The sequence below is a fragment of the Balearica regulorum genome, chromosome 2 (assembly GCF_011004875.1).
Source record: "Balearica regulorum gibbericeps isolate bBalReg1 chromosome 2, bBalReg1.pri, whole genome shotgun sequence".
Lineage (NCBI taxonomy): Eukaryota > Metazoa > Chordata > Aves > Gruiformes > Gruidae > Balearica > Balearica regulorum.
In genome coordinates this window covers 111,446,272-111,471,819 of record NC_046185.1, presented here as the reverse complement: position 1 = coordinate 111,471,819, position 25,548 = coordinate 111,446,272, and the positions used below count along the sequence as shown (strand labels likewise).

Below are 25,548 nucleotides of genomic sequence, written 5' to 3'. Positions count from 1 at the left end.
TGACGAGGTCTAGCCCCACCAGACTGACCTGTGTCACCCTGCTTCTCAGGTGGGGCTCAGGAAACCGACTCCCTTTAGACCGGCAGAGGAGTGTTCCTGAGGACCACTGAGGGCTTTTCCCCTCTTTTTCCTCACCCTGTGTCGCCCCAGGAAGTTGCCCTGCGAGTTGCTGCTGCTGCTGAGTGACCGTATCATGAGAGGCGGTCAGCCAGCAGCCTGCCGGTGAAAACACGCCTTTCTCATTAAGGCTGGGGGCTGCTGCTTCTCGAGCACTTTTCTTGACATAAAAAAAAATGAACAGAAGATTTGGAGGAAGTTTCTACCAAAGGATTTCTAAGAAAACAAGCCATTGCTTTTTCCAAGCTTTTCCTTCTACATTAAAACCCACACCAAAATTTTCCTCTTATTTCAATTGCTGTAACTCCTCCAACCATCCCAAAATCAAGCTGGCTGTATGAGAAGAACAAAGAACCTCTGTTAACGTAATATTTATCTGCTGCTATTGTTTCTCCTTTATAAATCTGTAGTTCCTTGGCATTACAATTAGCTACTCCAGAGAAAATGATTATGTCACAAAGTATTATCCGCCACAGAAACAGATGAATGATGTGAACCAAATGTAATCTGGTGCGCTTAGAGGCAATTCTGTTGACTTTCATGTGAATGTGCTTGCTAAGAACGGGGATGGTTTTTAGCAGTGAATTCTTATTTAACCTAGAATTTATTTGCCAGCAGAAATGAACTTTTAAATAAGATACTATTTTCTCAGTACTGTGGTTTTTTCTAGTAGGAAGAGAGCAAATCTGTGAGAAATATAAGAGTTTAATTGAGTGTGCAGAAACTTTAGACTACAGCTTATCTAAACAAATCAATGTAACTAAACTAATGTAAACCAGCTACATTCAAAAATATTTACCTTTTTTTTACCTACATTTTTACCGAGTTTTTTTTCCTTTTGAGTGTCTCAATCAAAAGTGCAAGAGAATCATATATCCTTTTTTTGCTGCAATTCGATATATGCCACCAACAGTTTGCTTTCCAAACTTGTCCAAGTTTCAGTTTTCAAAAACACAGTCTGTTTCTGAAGCTACTCTGCAAGCGTGCTTGCAATGGAGAATTTACGATCTGCAGGTCTTAAGGTAAATATTACTAAACAAGTATCAACAGCTTAAAAAAACACTGATTCACTATTTTAAATGATGCAACACTATATACTGAGTGGGAGATTGCAGTTCTGGTCTAGACTCAGGCTTCCTCTTCCCCGCTTTGTAAAAGGCCTGGCACTGAATGAAAACTATCTGCTGAAGTTTATGTGCGGCATCTGGCCCTGCTATTTTACTTCTGTGAATTACCATCACCACAACTGCTCTGCCACTAAGAGGGGCATACATGTTGCTTGCAGAGCCTACAATACACATATCCGTGGTGTATAACAAACTGAACAACCTTAATGAGTCACCAGACCATGCTGCCTCCTTCTCAGAGACTTGCTATAAAAATTCTCCAGGCTATTAGCAGCTGCTTATTCTCAATGCTGCATGTCTCCACTTCCAGGGACAGGTTTCTCGGGGTACTTCCCATTTAATACAAAATTTCTCCCTGCTTGCAGAAAATACTTTCATGGATGATTTTGGAAAGCTGTAACTACAGTCATCTTTTCATGTCCCAAGAGCTTCCCAGTCTTTTCTTCTTCGATGGCTCCTGGCTAAACCATAAAACCCGTTCCAAGTCTTAAAGTAATTAAAGCCAATTCAACGAGTGATGTTTTTCACACTGGGTGGGGCTCTCCTTCCCACTGTGAAAGGATCAATGAATGCTCTGACAAGCTGAGGGACTCCTTGCCAAGTCTCCAGCTTAGAGGTAAAGCAGCAGGTAAAAGATTTAAGGGGTTTAAACACTAAGATTTTTAAAAGAAATAAGAGCTTAGGAATGAAAGTGCAAAGGAAAAATCAAAATGTCAGTGATGGGGCTGGGAAAACCTAAACGTCCTATCAAACGTATGGCAAGCAGTTTCTCTCATAATCAAGGATATGTTGCGGAGCCAACGCTTTAATCTTCTTGCATTTGGACATCCCCCATTGTACTGCGTGGTCCAAAATCAGAGGCTGATGAAAGCTGAGCGTCTGGGCCTGACTTTCCTTTTCACCCATGTGTAACTGATGTCTGTATAAATTACATATGAAATAACATATCTGAGAATCAGACTCTCTTTTTATCAACTCAAAACTGACTGCAAGCAAAACACATGCTTTGCCTTAGTACCAGTGCGTTCACACAGTTCAAAGTTTCCGTTCACGGCATTCGTGTTAGGCACATGCACAATTATCTGCGCGTGCATCTCTTCAGGGCGTAAGACTGCCAAACTCCGATGCTGCTAGCCTCCATCAGCAGTCAGAAAAAAAGGAGCCTGGAGTATCATTGATCCTAGGAAGCTACAAGACAGCAGCTTTACCTTGCAGCTTTCTCCTTGTAAGGGTAGCCTCCCCTGGCTGTAAGCATATGGGTGACATCAGTGCACCTTCCCTTAGGTTTACCTGCTCACATTCCCTTACCCATAGTCCAGGGCTAACATAAAATGGGATGGCAACAGAAGGAGAGATGGAGACTAAATGGATGAATGGTGTATCTTGTAGTACATTCACCCCTGAAACTTTAACTTTCTACTAGCCTCCTACAACATGTCCATTAACCACTCTGAGATGTACACAGGCCACCACCCTGGAGCCATTCCTGATATTGTCACCTGGCAGTTGTCCCCTGGCCCACCTCTGCAGGAGTCTACTTCCTTGACGGTCACGTTAATAGCACCTGGTAATACCACTTTCAAAGGCTGTCCAACCCAACTTTGAAATGAAGCAGATTGGGAGCAACTATTAACATAACTCAGTAAAGGTATGGGAATGAATGAATGACCAAGAATGGCAGCTTCCTAAATCACTGTGGTTAAATCCATCAGCAGAACTTTGTCTCTGCCTTACGAGCTTTTTTTTTTTTAATTAATAAATAAAAACTCTCAACCTGGCTAAGTCAGATTTTAAAAATTGTGGGACTATAAAGTTATTTGCACTTGCATTGTCATAAAAATAGTCAAGACACCCTTATTCCTCCACTGCTTACTTCTAACAACTCTCATTCCAACAGAGCCAATGTCAACAAAGGCATGAGGCAACTGGAAGAGTTAGCCGATAATAAAATTTGATTTGGTTCTTGAGGAGTAAAAAAAATAGCACGCTCAAAGTATTAATTTATGTTCAAATTAATACCCTCAGCAGCAGCATGATTTTGAATCATGGCACACCGACCAGAGAAGGCATCACACTATTGGATGGCCTAGCAAATGTCACAGACCAAAACACACTTTAGCTTCAGTTTCTTCTTTAGTACCTTACTTTAGAAATCAATTTTGAAAATTAAGAAAGAGCTAGACAAACACAACAATGAAGAAAAACAGAGCAAGAAGTGGCATTATTAAAGCCATGGGTTTGATATGTTTTAATCATATGATGTTTAACATGTAATTTAACTTGTTAGTTCAATGAAAAGTAGCAAAACTGAACTATAGTTTACTGGAATATTTTTTTCAAACTAAGATTCAGGTCTTGAATTTGAAAAGAAAAAAAAAGAAAAAAAGAAAAAAAAAAAAAGGAAAAAAGAAGCTCCAGCTCCAATTACACTGTTCATATGTTGCCGCTAAGGAACAACTTCAGTTTCATACATCTTCCCTGAAGTATGAACCAAAGATGTACTGTAGAAATTCCAGGATAACTACACAGTCCTAACAAACAGGTTGTGGTAACACAAAGTGACACATTTCAGTACATATTCATAAGGGTTGGGGGTTATTATTGGGCTGTAATTGCAGTTGTTCTAACACCTAATAAGCCATGGCTAGAAAAACAAAGGCAGGTTAATTTGTGATTTCCTCTACTCATTCAGAGGCAAATTAAGTGTCAAACAGCTAATACAGAACATATTTCATTTTATGAGATTTTAATTTAATTCTGCACCATATCATTGATGCCTTAATGTAGGGTGGTTTATCTAAGAGGAAGAGCAATTTATAAACCTCTTTCAATTGAAATCTTTAATGATAGAATACGATAGCATAATTACAGCAATGCCTGCTAGTTCTACTATACATAAGTATCTGTCAAGCAATTCCATCATAAACATAAACCCTTATTTTAGGGGTTTATAACTCAAGTTACAAAATTTGGCTCCAGGCTGAAATTTAGGATACAACAGTTCTGCCCATCAGCAATTAAACTATGACAATTATACACATGAATACAGACACATCTTTAAAGCTGCAAGTAAGAGCACTGTAACACCTTAAAAATACCTTTTTCTCTTTTCTTTTTTTTTTTTTAGTTGGCCATTGTTTAAGAATTTGTGCACATGTTGTAGGTATCATGTGGACATGGCCCTCTCCACATTTTTTCTGCACTTGTATTATACCTAAACTAATTCCACTAAGACTTGACAGGTTCTGGAACACATTTCCAGGAGCGTGGATAATGGGAATGATGCCATTTTTTCCCCCTTTTTTTATTTATATTCCCCCCCCTCACATTTGAGAGTCTGATGAAGCTAAGGAGAAAACCACTCATACAATGAAGTCATTGATGAAGCTGTGGGTAAACATTTGTATCCTGGCTGGTGTTCTTGTTGTTTTCTCTCAAAACTCTCAAATAACTTCTCAGATTCAGTTCTTTCTTTTTTCCTTTTTTTTTTAAAATGGGTGTTAGGACAGCAGTTCAAGTAATGGCTCTAAAGAATCCCAAATCCAACATTCCTAAGTGATACTCACACCAGGCACTGTAAAACTTGCAAGAAAACTGCTGGGTGTCTACCTCATACATCCATTAAAACATATTCCTGAAAACTGCAAAAGCATGACAAACCTTAACATCTACAAAGCAGCTGCTGGAGCCCGACAGATTATTTTAAGTTGTTTAATTGTGTATTTACATTTAATTACACTGACCACAACGGCTCCAAGGCTCCACCACCTCTCATCATTCCAATGGCGACACAAACCAAATGAAAGGAAGAATCGGCAGTTGTTAATGGAAAAATAAACAGCCGGTATCAAGGAAATTTTGAGTTTAAAGCTTGGGCTGATATCAGAGTGTATTTCTAAAGCAGCTGCCTGCAGTCATATCACATCATGCTAAGATCTCCTCATCTCTAACGAGCCTCTGCAGGGCCCGACTGAATCACCGCTGCACCGCAGGGTATGACGGGGAGTAGGAGCGCGCTGCACCTTTCCCTAGAAGGGGCATTGATTTCAGTGTCAGAGGGGACTACCGCTGAACGCCAAATGAGGCATAAAACAGGCATTTTCAACATCTTTTGGGGGTCTTACAGAAATCCTGGCACTTTTAGCAGTGTGGGCTGCTAGTCCTGATTTCCCACTGTCACCCAAAGCAGGGAACAGTGGTCTACCCACCCAAAAGCTCTGCCCGTGGGTGCAAGGTGCCACGCTATGGGCCGGTTTCATGGGGCTCAGGCTCCGGAGAGGGCTCAGCACAGCAAGCGCAGCCAGGCAGGGTGGTCCCACACGGCACGAGATCCAGAAGCCTCCGTGAAGGCTCATGCGCGATACCCAAGTTTTGGACGACAGTCCTCTGCTGATGTGGGTTAAAATACTTGCTGAGGCTCCCTACCCCATCTACCTCGCACCGAAGACAAATGCTAATTCTGCATTAGCTTCAGAAGGAGCAGGATCCCCCCCTTGCAAAACATCCAGTCGGATTATTCACTGCACTGAAAAATCTAGGATGTCCATGTAATGACTCTGTCTGAGCCTGCCACCTTCAGCTTACAATGGTTTTTAGCAGCAAATTCAAGCATGTATTTGAGTATATTTTATGATGTGTTTGACTGTGGTGTAAATACTGATGCATCAGAGGAACTCTGAGGAATAAATCACAAGTTTCTGTGCTCTCTCTTTCTATAAATACCCACTTTTCTTCTAATGCCCAAGACGACTGCAACACAGATTTATTACTTACCTCCAGGCAAATTTGCTCTGAAATTACAATTCAGTAATAGAAGACTGACCCAAAAAAACTGTTAGTAAAATATTGTGTGTGTACTTGGGCATGTAGTTAGGATTGTTAATATCAATTAATTCTGCTCACAGAGGAGGACTTGTTTTAAAACAACTTCATTTTTCTTCTGCATATATGTAATTACACAGCTGTAACTAATAGCCATAGCAAAGCAATCTGCCATCTAAACAACTAGCATTACTCTTCAAAGTATTACTTGTGCTTTTCTTCTTGTATTTTCTCAGTATGAGACGTGATTAGTAGATATGATTAAATGTATATATCAAACCTTTTAGCGAAGTATCAAGCCCTGCTTTTGGGTTCCATTTTTAATGGTATATAGCAGTTTTCAGGACACAACGACTGTTTTATTCTGCAATGCTGATATCAGTCTCCCCGTATAGAATAAGATAATATTTATTTCTACAGGATTTCACCACTACCACCCTTTTCTAATGCATGTTATCACTGTTATTCATTTCTTTTATCTTTGTGTAAACCATGTGCTCTATCACATTTGCCATTTTGTTTGGGTGACATTCCCATCAATCAACCGATTGCATCTGTGTGCATACATCAGCAACTATGAAAATTTACCAAAAATTTCATTATGCTTCATAGCAGTCACCGGGGGCGGGGGGGGGGCATGGGGGACACCAAAACCAAAACCAAACCTTTGGCATGAGAGAAAACTTTTGCTATGAAGAATCCCAAGCCTAATACAGACAAAATACATGTTTTGTCTGGCTGTATTTCACAGAGTTCAGCACTTTTTCATTTAGTATTTACAGAACGACAGCACACAGAATAAATGTCAGCAAAACATATAGGTAACACTTGCCAGCCACCTATTGTAACAGGAATTCCTCAGGCACCAGCCTGGGTTTTACTTCACAAACAGATAACCTTGATGCTTTCCAACAGTAAATCTTACTCTGCAGCAAGACTGGCAAAGTGCTCCAGGTGCATGGCTTTAAGCACTGCAAAGGTCTGTATACTTGCCCGTTCTTCCAGGCAGCTGAAGCAAGGCGAAATACTCAATACTCACACATGCAGAGGAGGAATGGGAGATGGTTCGTAATGGTAGCGTCCCTCATGATGTCTTGCATCAATTGGTACAGGAGGGTGGAATGCTGGAAAGAGGTGAGGCGGATCTGAAAAAACAAGCAAGGTTCCCAGATCTGAGTATCTCCAATGACTCTTTAAAAACATTCATAAAGACGGAACAGATATTGAAAAGCCTGCGTCAACAATGCTATGACTTACGAGTCTCATTCTCCTTCCCTGCTGCAGTCAGTCAGGTCTGCCTGAGAGGAGAGTTTGGCCCACAGTGTTTGCATGAATATGTATTTACTAATTTTAATATTCTCTTTTTATAGCTTAAATGGAAAGGGACGTAAAGAAGTCTTTAATAAATAATTACGTGCCCATATGTGAAGTGTCAGATCAAAAGGACTATCAAGCCTTTCATAAGCATTCCTGATTTATTTATTTTTTATTAAAACAAGAAAAAAAATCATCCCAGGACAAAAAGCTTAAGCAGAGAATACAATACAATAAAAAAGTGTATCTTCAGAGAGGTACACACAGTCCTACAATGGAAAGCAAAACTGAAGCAGCGTGGTGAGAAATGACTCTCTGGAATAAATCAGAGTTAAAAGGGAGATGCAATTGGCAAAGGCCGTACTGGAGATGTTCCACTGCATCACACCGATGGCTGCATTTGGACGAATGTGCCTGAGGACAAGGGGACTCATTTCATATACTGCTCTTAAAAAGGAAGGGTGTTTTCTTTGTCCCCACTGCCAGAGACCTGAGGACCCGTGGCTGCAGTACACTCCCTGCCCCATCTCCTCCAAAGCTTTTGCAGGACAGGAGGTTTGCAGCTGCCAGAGCTCCCGTTCCCCGCTGTCTCCGGAAAGCCTCGACAATGAGGCTGACAAAAGGGGGAATGCGCCTCCACTGCCCCTGCAGGCTCTGCACTGAGGGGCCAAGTGCAAGCCCCCCACCGCTTCTGCAGCGGGATCGCCTCCCAGCTTTGGAGGACACAATGTACACAGACCACAGCTCTCCGCAGCGGCACACCAGTGCAATTTGTGTGCCTAAAGGAGGTTACACCGACCATGCTGCTCACTGCTGCCTCCCAAATGCTCAAAATTCAAACGAGATGCTGAGCATCTCCAGCGTCATGAAACAAACCAATCCTGCCCGATTATTACCCTTTTACCACTCTGGATGAAGTCATGTGTTTATCTGACACCAAAAGCTGGAAAGTACAGACGTTAGGTCATGTCATGGATTTACTGAAATGCTTCTAGGAAGGAAAAAAAAAGCAACACCAAACCAACTTTAATTATGCACTGGCAGTAAAACTAAGCTTATTTTGGTTTTGCCTGCTGACTCTTGAAGGTATCTTCTCTTTGTATTTCCTGCCTTTCCTATTCAGCAAAATGTAATCCTCCTCTTTTAGATTATGGTATCTGTGAAAGCAGTTCCCTCATGCCAACTAGAAATGGTTTAAAAAAAGAAAAAAAAAAGAAAGATTTTTCCCCTCAGTGTTTGTCAAAAATTGGGTTGGTTTATTATTATGTTTTGAAGTGGGAGAAAGAACTAGAGGAACAAACTTCATGGCCCTGAGGGAGTAAACAGAGGAGATGAAGGGGAAATCGCGTAAATTCTAAGCAAATATTCCCAGTATTTCAGGAAAATCTGGAAACATCTGACACAGCCTGTCCAGTTTCATGGCTTGTTTTTATGAAACATCACCAGCATGTGATCAGCCACAGCCAATTTCTGCCATTTAGTGACTCAGGGCTTAGGCACCGTAAATGAAAAATAACTGTGGCTCACTACTGTGAGCCCAAACTCACAGTAGCTTTAATCCTGGTTCTGCAGCACCAATGGGACCTTGGCATGCAACCTGTTACAAGCTTTACCCCAAGCACTCCTGGGCTTCAGCAGGAGCATGGGTAGGTCACAGATGACCAGGTACCCCTGTGAGCACATGGACACCATCCAAGCGGAGGATGCTTGTTGCCACCTCCTGAAACACATTCCTCACCAGCTGCCGAAGTGGAGAAGGGTGTTTCAGCACGTCTTCCTGCCTGCCCTGTTCCCCACTTCGCTGGTATTTGACTACAGCAGCATAAGCCAAAGGGAAGAAGTTTTAAAGCAGATGTCTGGCATTTTACCATAAAAACACTGCCACCATTTTTTCAGGGAAGGAGCAAGTCACTCATGCCCTTGTAGATGCCCAGGCAAGTCCTTCTCTGCCCTACGCATCTCTGAAGAGCAAGTCTGGGGAGCACAGGTGAGACCACAGAGATTTTGTCACCCTTACTCATGTCAGACAGGACGGGCTCCACCTGGCCAAGGTAAGCAATCCCGCTCAGGACACCGAGCCTCCTCACTGTCCCAGCCTGAGCATCTACCCCCGAAAGGCAGTCCCAGTATTTACCCAGTGAAACACCATTTAACCCTCTTTAAAGCAATCATCTATCTTCCCCTATCTGGGAAATAGAAAATTAGTATTAAACGACCCAAAAAAGGTATTTCCTTTTGTGGGGCCTATGCAGCATAGAGCACACCAACAAGTTGTATTTAACATATGGGATAAAAATCTTCAAGAACACCTTTCTTGAGTCCTCTCACCTTGAGCTCCTTTGTATATCTCAGTTGCATCTTGTTTGCTGTTTCCATCTGGGAAACAGCCATACTCCATCAGGGCACAGGGAGCTGTCTCTGTCAGCCCTGTGCCGACCGGAGCAGAGCTGCATATCAAAACCCAACATAATTATCTATCATCTCACAGTTTATTATTTACACATGAGCAATACAGCTGGTGAACATCATAACTCAAGTGTATGTGTAATAAGTTACTACACTGTAGCCATCTCCTGTTGCAACCCCTAAGAAAAAACCACATGATGACTTTTCCAAAGTCAGGCTAAAACTGCTGAAGCAGAATAAAGTGCCACTAAACCTGGCTACCTCCTATTTATCATATAATTTCCTGACTGATGGTTCCACAAACCAGCTGCTAACTGCTGTGTACTCTACTGTCAGCAGACTAACATGCTAAATGGCAGACAGGGAGAATAATGTGCAGAACTAGTGGAGTCAATTTTACGGAGAGAATTAAAATTCTGCCGTGTTTGGGTCAGCCCTCAGCGCAGAGGTAAGCAGTAAATTCTGCGTGCTTGGAGGTCCAAAACCACTCCACTTTGAAGAGTGTTGAATATTTATATGGAAAGAGTCTTAGATCAGAGACCTGCCAAAGCACCCATCGTCCAGGGCTTCACTTGGAATTTACTTGAAACTCCATAAAAATGTAAGCAGTTGACATGTATTTATATGGAAATACATAGTAAGAGGTTTTTGAAGCAGTAACTCAGGCCGTAGCCAGGTTCCCACTGCTTTTTCATATCCCACCCAACAACTCTTTCATTAAAGGCACCATCAGAACATTATGGGCACATTCTGCCAATACTATCTATGTTGTAGGTGAGTAAAGAACAAGTGAGAATACTCACAGGCTAGAACCGAATCTGGACCTACCCAACTCTTGGCTGGTTGTGAGAGATGTTCTACCTGTCTGAAAAAACAGGAGGCAACTTCTTGTAAAAGACAGGACAGTTGCTCTTACTGTAATGACATTTTCACATTTCCCACTTAAAGTGTGAGGAAAAAACTCTTAGCAAACAGTAACAGCTCTCACCAAAACAAATAGACAAAATCTAACTTCCTAGGGAAATTATTTATTACCATTTGCAACTTCTTAAAAATTCTGGCTGAGATGCAAACTACCACAGCAAATGCCAGGCAATTTTCTTACAGACATCCAAAGGCAACCGTGAATTCCTGGACCAATCCTTTAACAAACCCTTACGTCCTTGCAGAGACTCCCTGACGTAAGAGGGACAGATGCTGCCTGTGTATTTGGAAGCCCTCAGCTCCATTTCAGCAGAAGTATCTGATTCTCTGCTTAAACCTCACTATTTTCAAGAACCCATAAGGACATGCCAGGGCACTGGAAACACGCTTAAACACATTCCTTGCACATTGCTGTTGCCTTCTCCTGAATTTTCTGCTGCCTACTACTATAAGCTTCCGTTGGATGCTCTCCTGTCTCCTGCATAGCTAACAGGGTCTCCTCAAAACAAAATGGGAGTTACACCTGTCTGAAATGCTACAAACTCATCAATTTTAGCACTGTGAGATTTTCTGGAAAATATGTCAATTTATGCTGACTTTTTGTTGTGTAAAATGTGCAATTTTATTTCTTCTTCAAGAATCTTTCTTGCCTTCTTAAAGAAAGTGAATAGGATCATCTCTCTCAAATTACAATCACTCCCATACAGGGGGGAAAAAAAAAAAAAAAGAGACCCACACTTGTTCTCTTAAAAGGCAGCAACCTAGGGCTCCTCTAAAGCATCAAGGGAAAGAAACTGGGAGAAACGACAGGCATGGTCCTTGCTGCTGAACAGCAAAACCTGAACTGAAGTCTGATGAGACGTAGCCAGCCAGCAGCGATTCACTGTAAGACTTTGTGGAAAGGTAGATGGTAACAAGTGGCTCAAAGGTGCTGTGCAACACCTTGAGACAATGGCAAAGAGGTTAGGCTGCTCCACAGCTCACTGAGGCTACTTTCTGTAGACTCCATAGTCCCTCAAATAAGCCCTACTCAGTTAGGGGATCACTACTTTTGGAAAGTTCAGCTTTGGTGGTAAGGCTAGTAAAACACTTTGCCCTTAGCTAAGCAACTCGCTCGAGCACCTTGTGATTCCTGCCAAACCCTTGAGGAAGATGGCTGTTGTAATGACAGGCTGCATTTTTCAGCATGTCAAGAAAACATTTGCTACTGTAGAAAACACCTGCATCGGCTTGAACGCGCCCAGTGCGGCCCTGATGCCTGCACCTGTGTCATGAGATCAGGGCCAAGCAGAGACAGGACTCAAGCCCAACACAGGAAGCCCTCATTATGTTTTAGCAGATTTGTCCTCGGGACAATCAGCTCACCAAATTAAATATCAGAACTGAGCCAGGTGGAAAACTCTATCTCAGATATAACCTCATTTGAGGTGAAATCTCCTTCCCACTTAAATTCATTACAGTCTTGATGCTGAACTCTGTGGTACCAAGCTTTCACACCAGATGTAACAGAAACAATATCAGGCAAAATATAGCCTTCCTGCTAATGTCTTTTCAATACGCAGAACAGTTTTGAAGAGTTTGCCAACAAATTTCTACACTTCCTTTGCTTCATAAGCTGATCACCAGATGGGAATTTTCTAATATTCAGGTTTGCAGAGTCCCTAAGGGCACCACTGTTTCTTCATGTACATTCGCTTCAACTGACCTGAACTTAATGGTATTGCCAGGTTTTATGGCAAGAATTAGGTTCTTTTTTGCCAAGCAAAGATCTTATTTGGGATTTTTGTTTAATTACAGCTTGCATTAGGGCTCAATAAGAGCACATGTTGTCTTTGGGGGTTTTTCTAGTCCTCTTTCAAAAGGGGTGAATTATGTTCTCTACGTATGCTTATACAGAGGCTTTAATCAGGAAGAAAAATGACTGAGCCACAGCCACACGTTAATGCATGCACTTAACTTCGTGCACTTTGAAGAGTCTCCCTATGGTGACTGAAGTTGCTGCTTAAGCGTGGCTGGTTGCCATCTGAAGCACTGCTTATTTGCAGGCTGATCCACAGATGTGCTGCAGCCAGTTTTCCCAGGAGGCTTTTGGATGTGTGTGTGTGTTGGTGTGTGCGTGTGCATGCTTCCAATGTGGGTTGCCACATGGATGGCACTACTCACTATCTGACTCATGGATGGCAATGTCACGTTGACATGGATGGCACTACTCACTATCTGACTCATGGATGGCAATGTCACGTTGACATGGATGGCACTACTCACTATCATCTGACTCATGGATGGCAATGTCATGTTGACATGGATGGCACCACTCACCATCTGACTCTAAAGAGAAAGAGGTGGGGTTTTTTTGGGGGGGAAGAAAAAGACATGTCAAAACAAAAAAAAAATGTAAATAAATGGATAAAGCCAAGAAATGGATAGACGGAGAGTGAAAGAAAGGATTTTTCATTGGTAAGTCCTCTCCAGTTCAGGAACACTAAATGTTAATTGTGATCACATGCAGTAGATATAACACTTTCAGAGAAAAAAACCATAATTTTCAATCAGATCATGTCCCTTCTGTGTGTCTGTGTTTATTAACGATGATCAGACTTCCCTCCTTAACCTCTGCTTGTGCTTGCAGTGCCTGTGCACTGATCTTAAAAATAAACCACAGGAGTTACAGCCTAAACCTCACAAACTAGAGCACAGCTCCGGCTCTGCGCCTCTTGTTACGGCTGAAAAATAATTTCTACCTTTGCAAAGCTGAAAATTAAGACTTCAAGGCAACTTAGATCCCTGCCATACATTTTACCACTTTTTAGTTTGTAAACTTAAACACTTTGTGGGAACATGTTTTATTGTTTTTAGTAGTTCCACAACAACCATCGTGCCAAACACATGAAGGAGGAACAGCTATTGGTGTGCTGGAAGAAAAGTGGCTGGAAATTATTTCATCAGCTGGCACTGAGAGGTCTTTAATATGCCAAATTTGCTGCAGGTATTGGCTAAATAACTGCTGGATTGATTTCAGTTTGAACGCTTTATTATTCCTCCCAGTCACTGCAACTCTGCTGTCTGAGGAGCAGGACTGCCTTCTGGAATACTAACTAAACTTCCTCAAGTCCATTCAACTGATTCCCTGCCATTTGCCCATCCAAAAAAGTAGTACAAGACAGACTTGTAGGGTAATAAATAGATCGCATGTACGAAACACCTTGGACTCAAGATTCTCAAATTCTTTCAGAACGTAATTTGTGATTCATCACAGACCAGTGACTTACAAATCACTGTCTCTGTTGGGACGGACTCACCAAGTAAGTGAAGGAAGGACTCTGTGCTGCCCTGATCATGCAGTTGTGAACCCGGTGAGCAGGGTGGGCACAGCACTGCCACCCCACAGCTCCCCACCTGGGACACACATTTTCAGAGGAGGAAAGTCAAGGCACCCCAGCAGTACAGTTTCCCCAAGAACAAACTGTAAATTGGTGGAAATACACCAGGAATATCCCACGTGAGCAGCTTCTTCCACCCAAACAACACTGGCTGCTTCAGCCTGTAAGCAACCTTAGAAAACCCTCATGAACATGAGCAACAGTTGCATATAGCCAGCACCTGTACATTAGCCCATGCTTTCAGGAAAAGACAATGCCAATGAGACATCTTGGTGATATCACCATGTTACTTGGAGGGAAAATAGTTTCAACTAATGCAGCTGGCTCTTGGTACAGCACAGCTCATCTTTTTCATAACCTCTGGATCCCATGCAGCATTTCTTAACAAACTTAATAATGTGGTCTCCAACAAGAAAAATTGTCCTCTGCCGGGAAACTGACAAAAGAAATCCCTCCCTCCGCTACCTCCGATGGATTCTCTGCAGGAAAAAATAATAATAATAATAAAAAAAAAATCAGCTTCTGCCTTGCAACATGCTTGCTGTTTTGCTGTTGGTCCTCCTAACTTCTTGTGCCACTGCACCTCAGTGTATCCTCCATCGCTTAAAAATCCACTCCCAGGAATTATGGAAAACAAAACGAGCATCCATGTTTAACTCTCACCAGCCCCAGACAAGTGGTTTCACCCAGCTGTTCTGGAATGCTTCCCACCTTTGATTACACATGTGTACGAAGGATCACATCCTCAGCATCTCCTCCTCTACAAGCAGCAAATAACTGGATGCATAATCACAATATATACACAAATAATTTGCACCTATGTACATGTGCATACCCATTTCTGTAACACACAGGAAATTCCAGTGGTTGAAGGTGAGCTACAAAGTGGAAACTAAGGAAATGAAAAGATCATAAAAGAAATAAATCCTGATCCACACTGGAGGGACTAAATGAGAAATCTCGCAGCAAGGCTCTCAACTCCAAACTACTCCTAAGCAGAAGTTTAACATGGGCTTCCTGTCCAGTGGGAACAAGGAGCTGCCACGCATCAGATGATTGGCTATTCCCTATGGCTCAACGCAGCTCAAGGAAAGCATTCGAATATCCTGCTATCAGCTGCACACATTAACTCAGCAATGACAAATATCTGTAAGATGCAAAGGTAAATATGGCTAAGGCGAGAGAAGAAATCTAGAAACTAGGAAAAAATCTAGAAATATCCTTGTATTGCTGCTGATTTGATGTGAGAACAAATACAGACAAGCTGGGTAATTCAACAAGCTTTGGTGACACTCTTAGAAGTTTACAAAGCAGCAGCATGAGTCAGTCTGCAAATGTTATTTGTTTAAATGACACTTTAGAGACTTGTGTGCTCTTCTGTGTACCAGAATCACGTTTAAAAGCTATTTGAAAGGCCAAACCTTGAACAGTTGGGTATCAGTATAGCACAATGAAAATCACTGTAGCTAAACAGATTTCCAGCAGCTGAAGGTCTGGACCACAGGGTGAAAGACTTGGAAATAGTTTATACTTAGCAGCTTTGATGAGTAATTTATGGCATGATAGGAATTAGAGAGGGAAAAGTATAATTAGATCAATTATGTCTATTTTTAGATATTAAAACAGTTCAGATTCTATGGGATGCACAATCAGATGAACACTTGGAGAGATTTCTTTTTCCCTGCTGTTCAACCTGATTTTTTAAAATTTAATTCAAATATTCATAATTATTTAGCTTCTCTCTGTACCATCCTTAGCAATTACTCTCCTTCTGTGGTGTTTACACTCTTCAAGCTGTTGCAGATGAGCAGATAGTTATCACATGTGCTGTCAGGCCACTCGATAATATACATTTATTGCATTCTTTAATCTCTTTGTCTATATTCTAAATTAATCACAGTGACTTGTTTTTGCTCCCTAGGTTTCTTCCAGCTTGGGAGAGATATATAGTTGTCACCCTTGCACTCTTGTGCATCAGGTTTTCATGTAGGCTGACATGACACTGCTTAGGAGGAGGCAGCCTTAGAAATTTATAATACAAATAACCTATTTCTGGAAATTTCTCTTTCCAGGAGGGGTATGTGTTTCTTATACATAATCCCAAATACCATTAACTTTCATTTTCCCCACTATGAGACAGTGCCTTCTTCATGTGGCAGTGACCTAACCTACAGTTTCTAGGGGACTGCTGGTGAAATGGGCACTGCTCAAGTCAAGTAAGGGCAACACAAACTGGCTTTTGGTTATTTCTTCTTGAGGCTTCTCAATACTTTAAGCTAGTTTCTTCCTCCTTGTTCCCTTGTTCTCCCCTAGCTTCTTAGAGAGTTTCATTTTTATGTTGCATACTTTTTGTTTCATATCATTACTGAAGATGGAAAGTACAGCAAGTTCCCTTGATTTGCCATACTGACATTTATCCTAAGTGCTCATTCAGCCTATTTTTGAGAATGTCATATTGCCGATATTCCAGTCAATATCTGAGTTAGTTTTTTCAAGCCAAGCTTTGAAGCAAATATTTTTAACAAAAAGGGCCATAATCAAATTACATCACTTCCCTGTGCCTAGTCTGGTCACTGTTAACACAGAGAGAGCCTTTCTGAGGCACTCTGACCCTCTTCAGTGAAAAGTCCCAATGAAGAGCTAGAATAACAGTATTTTATCCACTACCCATTACCTCTTTAATTCCTTAAAAAGGGTGGTTCAATTGCCTAAAACTGCTCATTCTTTATGAATCTCTCTTGGGTTTTGATCATGATCTTTTATTAAGTTTGTTTTTCTTCACAGACAACTTCTTTGTTTCCTGTTACTCAGAGGGCAAGAGTATCAGCTTTAGAAATAAACACGCTTTTGGTTAGATTTTTAGGATTATTAAGATCCCCCCATTTCCTCTTACCCACCAAAGGGCTCTTCTCTCTACAGCATATGGGAAGTTCCTAACAAAGTCGTATGAACATCTTCACCTTCCTCCCCTCTCTTGTTCTCTGCCGACACAGGGGAAGGATCCAGCCTACACTTCTCTTGCTTTGGGAACTTGCTTACCGAAAGTGGCCAAGCCTCTACCTCACCCATTTACAGCTAGCACTACCATTGAGAAATGGGATGAAGGGCACGTATGTCTGAGCGTACTTGCTTCAAAACACAATCAGAATCGGCAACCTTAGCTCAATTAACGCTCATGGTCCTTACAGCCTGTGAGGAAAGCCCCGAGTTAGCAGCATGATGTGTCAAAAACAGATGCTGCACCTGGTCGCATCAAGCTGCCTCACTGCTAGGACTCAAGTGTCATGGACTACATGGGTAGGTCCAGCCTCACCAGGGAGAAAAAACACTCCTGTTCAAGAGAAAAAAAGAAAACTGGAAGAATGGAGACATGAACAGGAAGCATACAAATACAGTAGCAGGCAAAGCAGTCCACGGCATTAGCAAAGATTTTCCTGCATAGCAACAGCACAAAAGCAAATTCTTCAGGGCAGTTTCCATTTTTACATCACCTGCCTACAGTGCTTGCTGCAATAGGTCCCAGCCTCTGACTGAGCTTTTTGGCACTACCATAGATGATTATAACAGCACCACTTTCTCCAGCCTCCAGTCCAGGTGGACCAGAGAAAAAGTTACATTACCTGCCTATGCACAGCCATGTGCAGCTTGGTGATTAAGGGAGAAGATGGGAGAAAATGTAGAATTAGGTGGAGCACAACCACAGAAATATGAGAGAAGTGGGAAAGGACTGTTCTTCTGCACCCCGAGTGGGTAAGGGAGCACTAAAGAGGAGGCCACTGCTTTTCATTCCTCTCTTTACATCCTAGAGCAGAAGCCAAGGGTGCTACAAGGAGACGAGGGGCCAGAAGTGGGGAATGATGGCCAAATGAGGATGAGGCGCCTAGACCACCATTCCCTGCCACTTGGCCAACTGCCACAGGAGGCTACGGACACCAAAAGTTTAAATGGCTTCAGGGAGAAAGTCACAGAAGAGAAATACAGTAAGGGTCCAAATGTGTAGAAACCACTTAAGGACCAGGAAATTCCTGGCTGCAAATTTTTGGAAGCTAGGGGCAAAAGGAGAGGAGAATCACCTGCCATGTTCTTACATCAACTCCTGGGCATCTGCTTTTGGTGATTGCTTAGAAAGGATACCAGGCTAGACAGACCTGTGGGGTGGGCCAGTATGGCCCCTCATGCTCTGTGCAGTCCCTGCATGTTCCCCAAGGCCAGATGGCTGCAAATCCCGTCCCCCAACGCTCAACCAGCACATCACCAAGAGCAGTGCCCAAGCTGCAGGACTTCAGCCCATACAGTTCTGCAGCACAAGCAGGAAGATTTCCCAAGCCACTACAAGCCCATCTTTTGCTTGTACGTTTGCACAACATGTTGCACAAAAGAGGGCTTTGGACTACAGCTAACGTCAAGCACGTGGTGGTTAATAAAAATAACTTAAGATGTCTGTCCCCTGCTCACTGACACACAATCCTCCCTTCTGCATTTCTGTGCAGAGTTCAGATGCAATCTGGCTATAGGAAAACGGGGGACTTCACAGGGGACTTAATTTACCCTCCAGCAGCAGAAGAGGGGACAGCTCTCCTCAGTCCCACCCTCTGACAATCTTGGAGCTTTTCCAACGCACTAAGCGCCAGTTTCCCGCCAGTGAAGTGTTTGATGGTCTACTAAATGCAATGGCACTCGGAGAGGTATAGTAACCCTCCATATGGAAAAGCCATTTGACACAAAGGTTGGAGGTCAAAAGTTTAAATGTTCATGACAGAGACGACAGCAGTCCTTTTCTGGTCAATAACATCAAAGGATTTGCCAGCTCTTAATGCTACTATTGTCACTTGTTTGGATCCTATTGAAATTCTAGCATATTTATTGCACTCCGGGAGCATAAAGACTTTTTGTTTGTTTTAATCTCTATGCTGAACCCAGGAGTCTGAAGTGTTGTGACTCCCTTTGCTCCCGAGGAGAATGCGCAGGGGAACAATGCCAGAGGATGCGGCATTGTAGTCCCAACCAACTTGGTGCTTTCTTCCCCACCAAAAAATATAAATGATGGATGGAAACATATGGTCTGGATTGGACAGGGCTGGAAATCTCTGCTCCTGAACTCCCCACATGACCGGTTTTAATTGTTTTGTGCTATGGCAGGGGGTGAAAAGCGCTCCCTGCCCTCAAGATCTCCTTTTTGCCAAGCATTGTTGAAAAACATTGTGCTGCAGCCGACTAATGTTCCCATTAGGCACAACTGTGGCGGAGCCGGGAACAGCAGTGAGGTTCTCTGAGATGAACTGCAGTGCCATAACCACAAAGAGTATCACTTCTCCCAGCCCTCCTTCACTCTCTGAACTTCTGCTTGTGGTTAGGCAGAAACTTATTACCAGAGCTCTGCAGTGCATGTTCCAAGCATTGTATCAGCCATCGATACCTCGTGCCTTGCCAGGAGCAGGATCCAAGTTCATTTGTTACTACCTTCCTCAGATTCCTGTTCCCCTCTCCACAATGAGGATTAGCAGTTTAAGTTATGTTGCTGACCTCCATCTGGCTAGGCAGAAACAGATGTCTGCGCGCTTGGGCATGATCTTATTTCAAAGTGGGGACTCTGGGTTACTAATGACGTTATAAAGGCAATAGCATATGTTGGCTCTCAACAGTCCATTGTCTAATTGGGATGGTTTTAATCAAATATGAATGTACCCAAGTTTTCGCAGCTAATGAATAAATCCCCTTTTTAAATAACAACAGCAATTTTGAGCTCTCCATCGAGGCAGCATCCCGAGGAATGCCCACATGAGCAGCAGCCATCACGGAAGGCCCACAGGAGACTGCAGCGACATCCGCCGCAGCCCAGTTCGTTATTTAAACAGCTCCTAACTGCCTTCCCAGAGGTAAGCTGCAGCCAAATTGTTTTCCTTCACTTCACAAACCAGATATGCATGGCTTATTTGAACAGCCCGAAAGTTTACTTTAGTCTCTGTTTAAATACCTTCTACCACATATTTCAAACAAACAGTTCACTTCATTAGAAAGGCAAACAGCGTAGCCGCAGAATACGAGCACTTGAGGAGAACCACGCCGGGCAGAGAAATCCTCTGCCCCTGTGTAAACACCACCTACTCTGCAGCTCCAGGCAGCATCCGCCTGCAACGCCACTTCAAAAGCCTTTTCATAAATACTTCACACGTCTGTTTGTAAGTAAATGATAACCCTGAAGAGATTATCTGCGGGGCTGAGAGCCCCGATGACTATCACCACCGCGGCACAGCAAAGAAAGAAAAACCAAAACCTTTGCTGCCAGCCCTGGGTGAGTTATGAAACCCTAATAAACTCGGTGGCAATCCAGTAACATCAGCTAAACCTGTTAAACTGGAAAAGCAGTGCTGCTTTGGTAGCCTGCTTTGGCGTATTCAGCTCCACAAAGGGAAGCAAGCTTTACCCTTAGCAATAGAAAGGTTACTTTGCCTCCACCGTTATTTAAACGAGTCATTAAATTGGCACATGGCAGAGAGTTGTACAAAAGAGCGAGAAAGCACAGTCAAAAAATCACTAGATAAAGCACTAAGCTATTTCTTTCTGGATAAAATACACGTGGTGGCTTGAATGCCTCAAGAGTGCATGACTTTTACTCTTGAATCTCAGAAACAAGTATGAAAGAAGGAGATATAATAAAAGACAACTGGACACAGAGGGAAGGAGAGGCGATAGAAGGCAGCGGTGCTAGGAGGCTCCTGTTCCCTGCCCTCACCTCTGCACGCCCATGCGGCTCCCGGGGACACTCGCCACCAAGCAGGGAATACACCTTCGAGAAAGCCAAGCAGCTCAGAAACAGAGTTTACTGTCCCTCCCTGCTGTTTTTACTGCTTTGTGCCAACTGAAAAGGTTTAATCAAAATACTGGCATTTGCATGTTTGAGGGAAAGGACACGAGACAGCTCATGACAAGTAAGGGCACTCACCACATCCATCACTACTGTCGTTGTCAGAGCGATCACAGCAAGCTATTGGGACAGCATCTTTTGGTATCATTCATAAAGCACAGACCCAAGTATGCCCAGAACTTTAGCATAACCTTAAAAAATAAATTATCAGCTATCCATATGCTCTTAAATCCATTCTCAGGCAAAAAGAAACAACCAAAAATCTAAAAATCCTTTGGAAAGTTCATAAGCAGAGACTGACTGCACCTGGCTGTAGGGTGAGGGTTCACAAGCCATGAAAGCACTGAAGTTATTCCAACTATCACGTAAGAAGAGGAGGAACAGATAACATTATTATTAGGGGAAATCAACTATTGTCAAGTATGGACATGAACGTTAGGACGTCTCAGGAACCATAATGTTAACCTTGCAGCAGCTCAAAACACAATTTTCAGTTATTTTCATTCTTAGGGTGAAATTAAGTTCCACTAAATCAATGACTGTTTTATCATTAATTTCAACGGAGTCAATGTAGCCAGCTCCTGTGATTTTATCAGGAGTCTTATTTTTCTTTTCAGGTTTTTTTTCAGTTGTTTTTTTTTAAAAAAAAACTTCCAGTCTATTCAGTCATGTCACTAAGTAAGAATCTCAGCTTTCATTTAAAAAAAAAACCCCAACCAAAAAACCCACACATATGTTTCCAGCTGTTATGGTTGCAGAGAAAAGCTGGAAAATGAGAAAACCCCACGTTTCATAACCTGTGAACAAATAAAAAGATCCAACAAAACCACACATGAGCAGGTACAGGATCTTTCAATACGCACTGAAGCATTTTGCATGCTTACATACACAGTGTTATTATCTGAACACCTAGGTGCTTAGGGATGGCAGGACAGTACATCTGTGTTACAAATGGTATCTGTTGGCGTTAAAATCTCTGGGTTTTAACTGTGATAATCTTTAAAGTTGTTTGCACAGGTTTTGGTCCATACCAGAACTGCACATCACATATCAATGATTTTTGTACTACATGGACGCTTCCTGTACAAGGGGCAATTTTCTGTCCTCTCTATTAAGATTTGAGGATTCTTCTACATTCTGCTCTAAGACTATAATCTCGGTTTATGAGGATTGTTTACTAAAAAGATGTGAGGTAGAAAGAGCCTTTCTGAGCATTTTAGTGGAAAGGCTGAATTTAGGTTTAAAGTGGAAATAAAAAAAATCTTACGTTTCAGCATGACCTAGAGAAAATAACAGTCTTATCCAGCTATTTGAGGGGCTACAATAATACAAGTAATAAATTTACTATTATTATTACAACTGATAACACAAGCTGAGCTAACAGAACTAAAATATCTTCCAAACCAATTCTTGGAGAGCTGATAATATTAACGCTTAGGTGCCAGGAGTTGGGGATTTCCCAGCGTACCAAGCTGGTTGACTTACTGATACTAAAAATAGGGATCTAAACCCTGCTGCTCTTGTGGGTTATGTACAAAAAATATTATTTTTTTCAAGTAACTCTGATCCATTCAGAAGGGTAAAAAAAAAATATAATCCATTTCTTTCAAGATGTTTATGGCCTGAGGCTTTTCTAATACAAAAAGGGGAAAAACAATTTATTTTTCATTATGCCATTCCCCAATCTTCAACTTGAAACAGACCACTTCTGTAGAAGTTTTCTTACAACATTCCAGCCAGTTCTCTGCTACAGTTTTTGTTCCCTGGCACATTCAGCTACTAGCTGAAAATTGCCTGGCCATTCTCCTTAAAGCATCTTCGGCAGGAATAACTGGAAGTTTTACAAGACTTAACAGACAACAACATCGTTTATTCCTTTATTGCACACATTTATTTCATGTTATTAATAGCAAAATAAGAATAGTTTGCATGTGCAAGTCCCAGTTCTACCTTCTGTTTGATGACCCAAATCAAGGAGGAGATGCACCAGCCTGACCTGGTATTTAAAAGACACCTCCTAAATTTTATTTCTCAGAGTGATCTGGCTCGGCTTTTGCAAGAAGTTATACCTACCCAAACAGCACATCACTTTGTTGGATCAAGGTGCCAGAGTTAATCTAAGCTCCATCCCATGCACCAGCCAACAAACTACACCTTTCCTTCCAAATCCAGTACACCCTCTTGCCAGAAATGGACAAGGTCCATGGAAGAGTCAGTTCTGAGGTAAGGAAACCACACATCCTCTGACCCACAAACACAGGAAAAGCATCATCTCATCTTTCTCTGCAAGTGTTATTTCTGCTCCTTTCTTTACTTGAGCAGTCTGCAATTAGTTTCATTTCACCTACTCATACTGCAGCAATAAAAACCTCAAATGAGCTAAAGAGAACAACAACTTGTGTAAGTATCTTATGAACATACTTAAAAGAGTGAAATACATAACAAGCATTCACTGAAGAAATCCAGGTCTCTCTTAGCTCCATGAGAGATCACCATGGCTTGTCTTTTCCAAGTGCTTAACTTGGGGTGACATCTCTTTGGAAAAAATGACCTCTCACTTGATGCCCAGCCCAGGGTCATCCTCGAGAGACTCTCAATCACGCTTGAGTTCAGCAGCCTTCTTGACAGAGGAATGTGAACAAGCAGCATCAACAATAGCCTGTGCTCCTAGATTCCTCTTGGTGACATATTCTCATTAGTCAAAACGAGATGGCAACACTTCACTGATATTTACAATAATGGTGGCACAAGCTGCCTTTCAGTACAGACGAAGAGCAAATAAGAGGGGCTTGTCCCTTTCTCATGTGCAAACACAATCAAGGCTATGAAGCAGCAACAAATATATTTAGCATTTTTTTCAGTTCACCAAAATGGATCTCCAGAACTTACTGAACAGTCCCAAACAGTTAAAGCAGGTGGGAGCTGGTAACTTGTTTTGCATGGGCCTGCAGATTCATTAGTATATCATGGGTAGATCTTCGGGGATACCAAAGAGACAATCACTAACAAGAAACCTTAAACTGAGACGCAGTGAACGATCCTGTGGTGAGGTACAGTAGAAGATGAGACCAACAGAAGATGTTTCAAAAGGACTAGCAAATACCACCTTCTCTTCCACGCACAAGGCCTGTCTGTTCTGGCAGAAATCTAAAGAGCTACTTCCTATAAGCTCCATGCCATGCAGACATGGCATGTAAATCCTCAGGACAAGAGGTACATGCCTTTTCCCTCCTCTCACCTGAAAGATTTTGGGAAGGTCAAAATGAGGCAGTAACAACCAGGACTCAACAGAGTTGAGAGCCAACACTTAAGCACCAGGCAGGTCACGGGCAACTCAGGGAGGGGAGGGCTGACCCATCGTGCCAGGCACATGCAGAGACTTCTTAGCCAGGTGGGAAAGTGGTTTTCAAGATGAAAAGCTCCCTTTGGCTGCCTTTGCTTCTGGCGTTCGTTCCTATTTGTATCTGATTACAGATTTGGCGCAGAATTTGCTTTTTGAAAAAAAATTCAAGAGAGTCTCCTTTTCAGACACAGGCTTAGAGAGAAAACAAGAATGCTCCCTCCTCTTCCCCCTCCCGAGCAGCATGTAATGGGGTGGGGGTCAGGGGGCAGCAAACCCTCTGTAAGTAATCCCCAATTAAGTTCGTTCTTAACTGAAGCACTTGGCTCACGGGCGGATGGTGTTTCTCCTGCACACGTGAGCACAGCAGAAAGAAATCCCTGGCTCGAAGCTGTGTGCCTTGAGCAGAGGGAAACTCCTTGTTCCCTGGTGCTGAGCTGGTGGGTGAGAAGCAGCGCGAAGACCATGCTGAAATGAGAGCTACATTAAGGGACAAGCATAAGTCCTGATTTGCACTGATGGGCAGTTGTATGCACGGTAAGATTGAAATAAGTCTGATTAGGAACCCAGTTCACTCACCTCACTTACACAAACCCACCAAACCACACAGGAGACTCCGAACTCAATGACTTTTTGAGAGCCTGACCAACCCAAAGTAGCCTTGTCATTACTGCGTTGTATATTCAGTTCTTTAAGGTAAGCATTTCTGCTAGGACCAGGGACATTTGGTACACATACAGAGCAGCCCACTGAGGCTTTGCCTGCATGCATGAGATGTGACCAGCACATGCAGACATCAGAAAATGGCGAAGCTTTCCTGAGGGCTGGGAGCTGCGTCTCCCATGTGTGAGCCACACAATGATCTGGTATGCTCCCACAGCCCAGAAATGGCAAGGACAACTAAGCTGTCTCAGGAACTACCCCCTACAGCCACAGAAAAAGGCCACGGCCTCTCTCCTCTGCCCTGCCAACCCTCCTCTCCCAATCCCATTCCTAGTATAGCGGGGACAGTGGAGCAGGACAAGAAGCCTGGAGCCGCTGACCTGCATGAGTGAAGCCATGCTTGCACTGTACCCACTCAGTCTGGTTCACAAGGTCCCAGCAAGAGCAGAGCTGTGGTAATACAAACCCTGGCATTGCAGCTATTGTCCTGGCCTGTTTATTCAGGCAGCAAGCCCGGAGCCAGGGTAGCCTGCACAGTGCCCACCATGCTCGGCATCAGCACCTGAGCTGGTGAGACGCCGGTGGGCACCG

General features: G+C 42.7%; 1 protein-coding gene across 3 annotated transcripts in view; it reads right to left on the bottom strand.

Moving 5' to 3' along the window:
* Positions 1 to 25,548, bottom strand: part of GLI3 (GLI family zinc finger 3) — a 214,166-nt gene that overhangs the window by 87,332 nt on the left and 101,286 nt on the right. For all 3 annotated transcript variants that reach the window (XM_075745325.1, XM_075745327.1, XM_075745326.1), the window contains exon 4: positions 7,105 to 7,210. In XM_075745325.1, the coding sequence (XP_075601440.1) occupies positions 7,105 to 7,210 (106 nt within the window). The remainder of the gene's footprint in view (positions 1 to 7,104; positions 7,211 to 25,548) is intronic.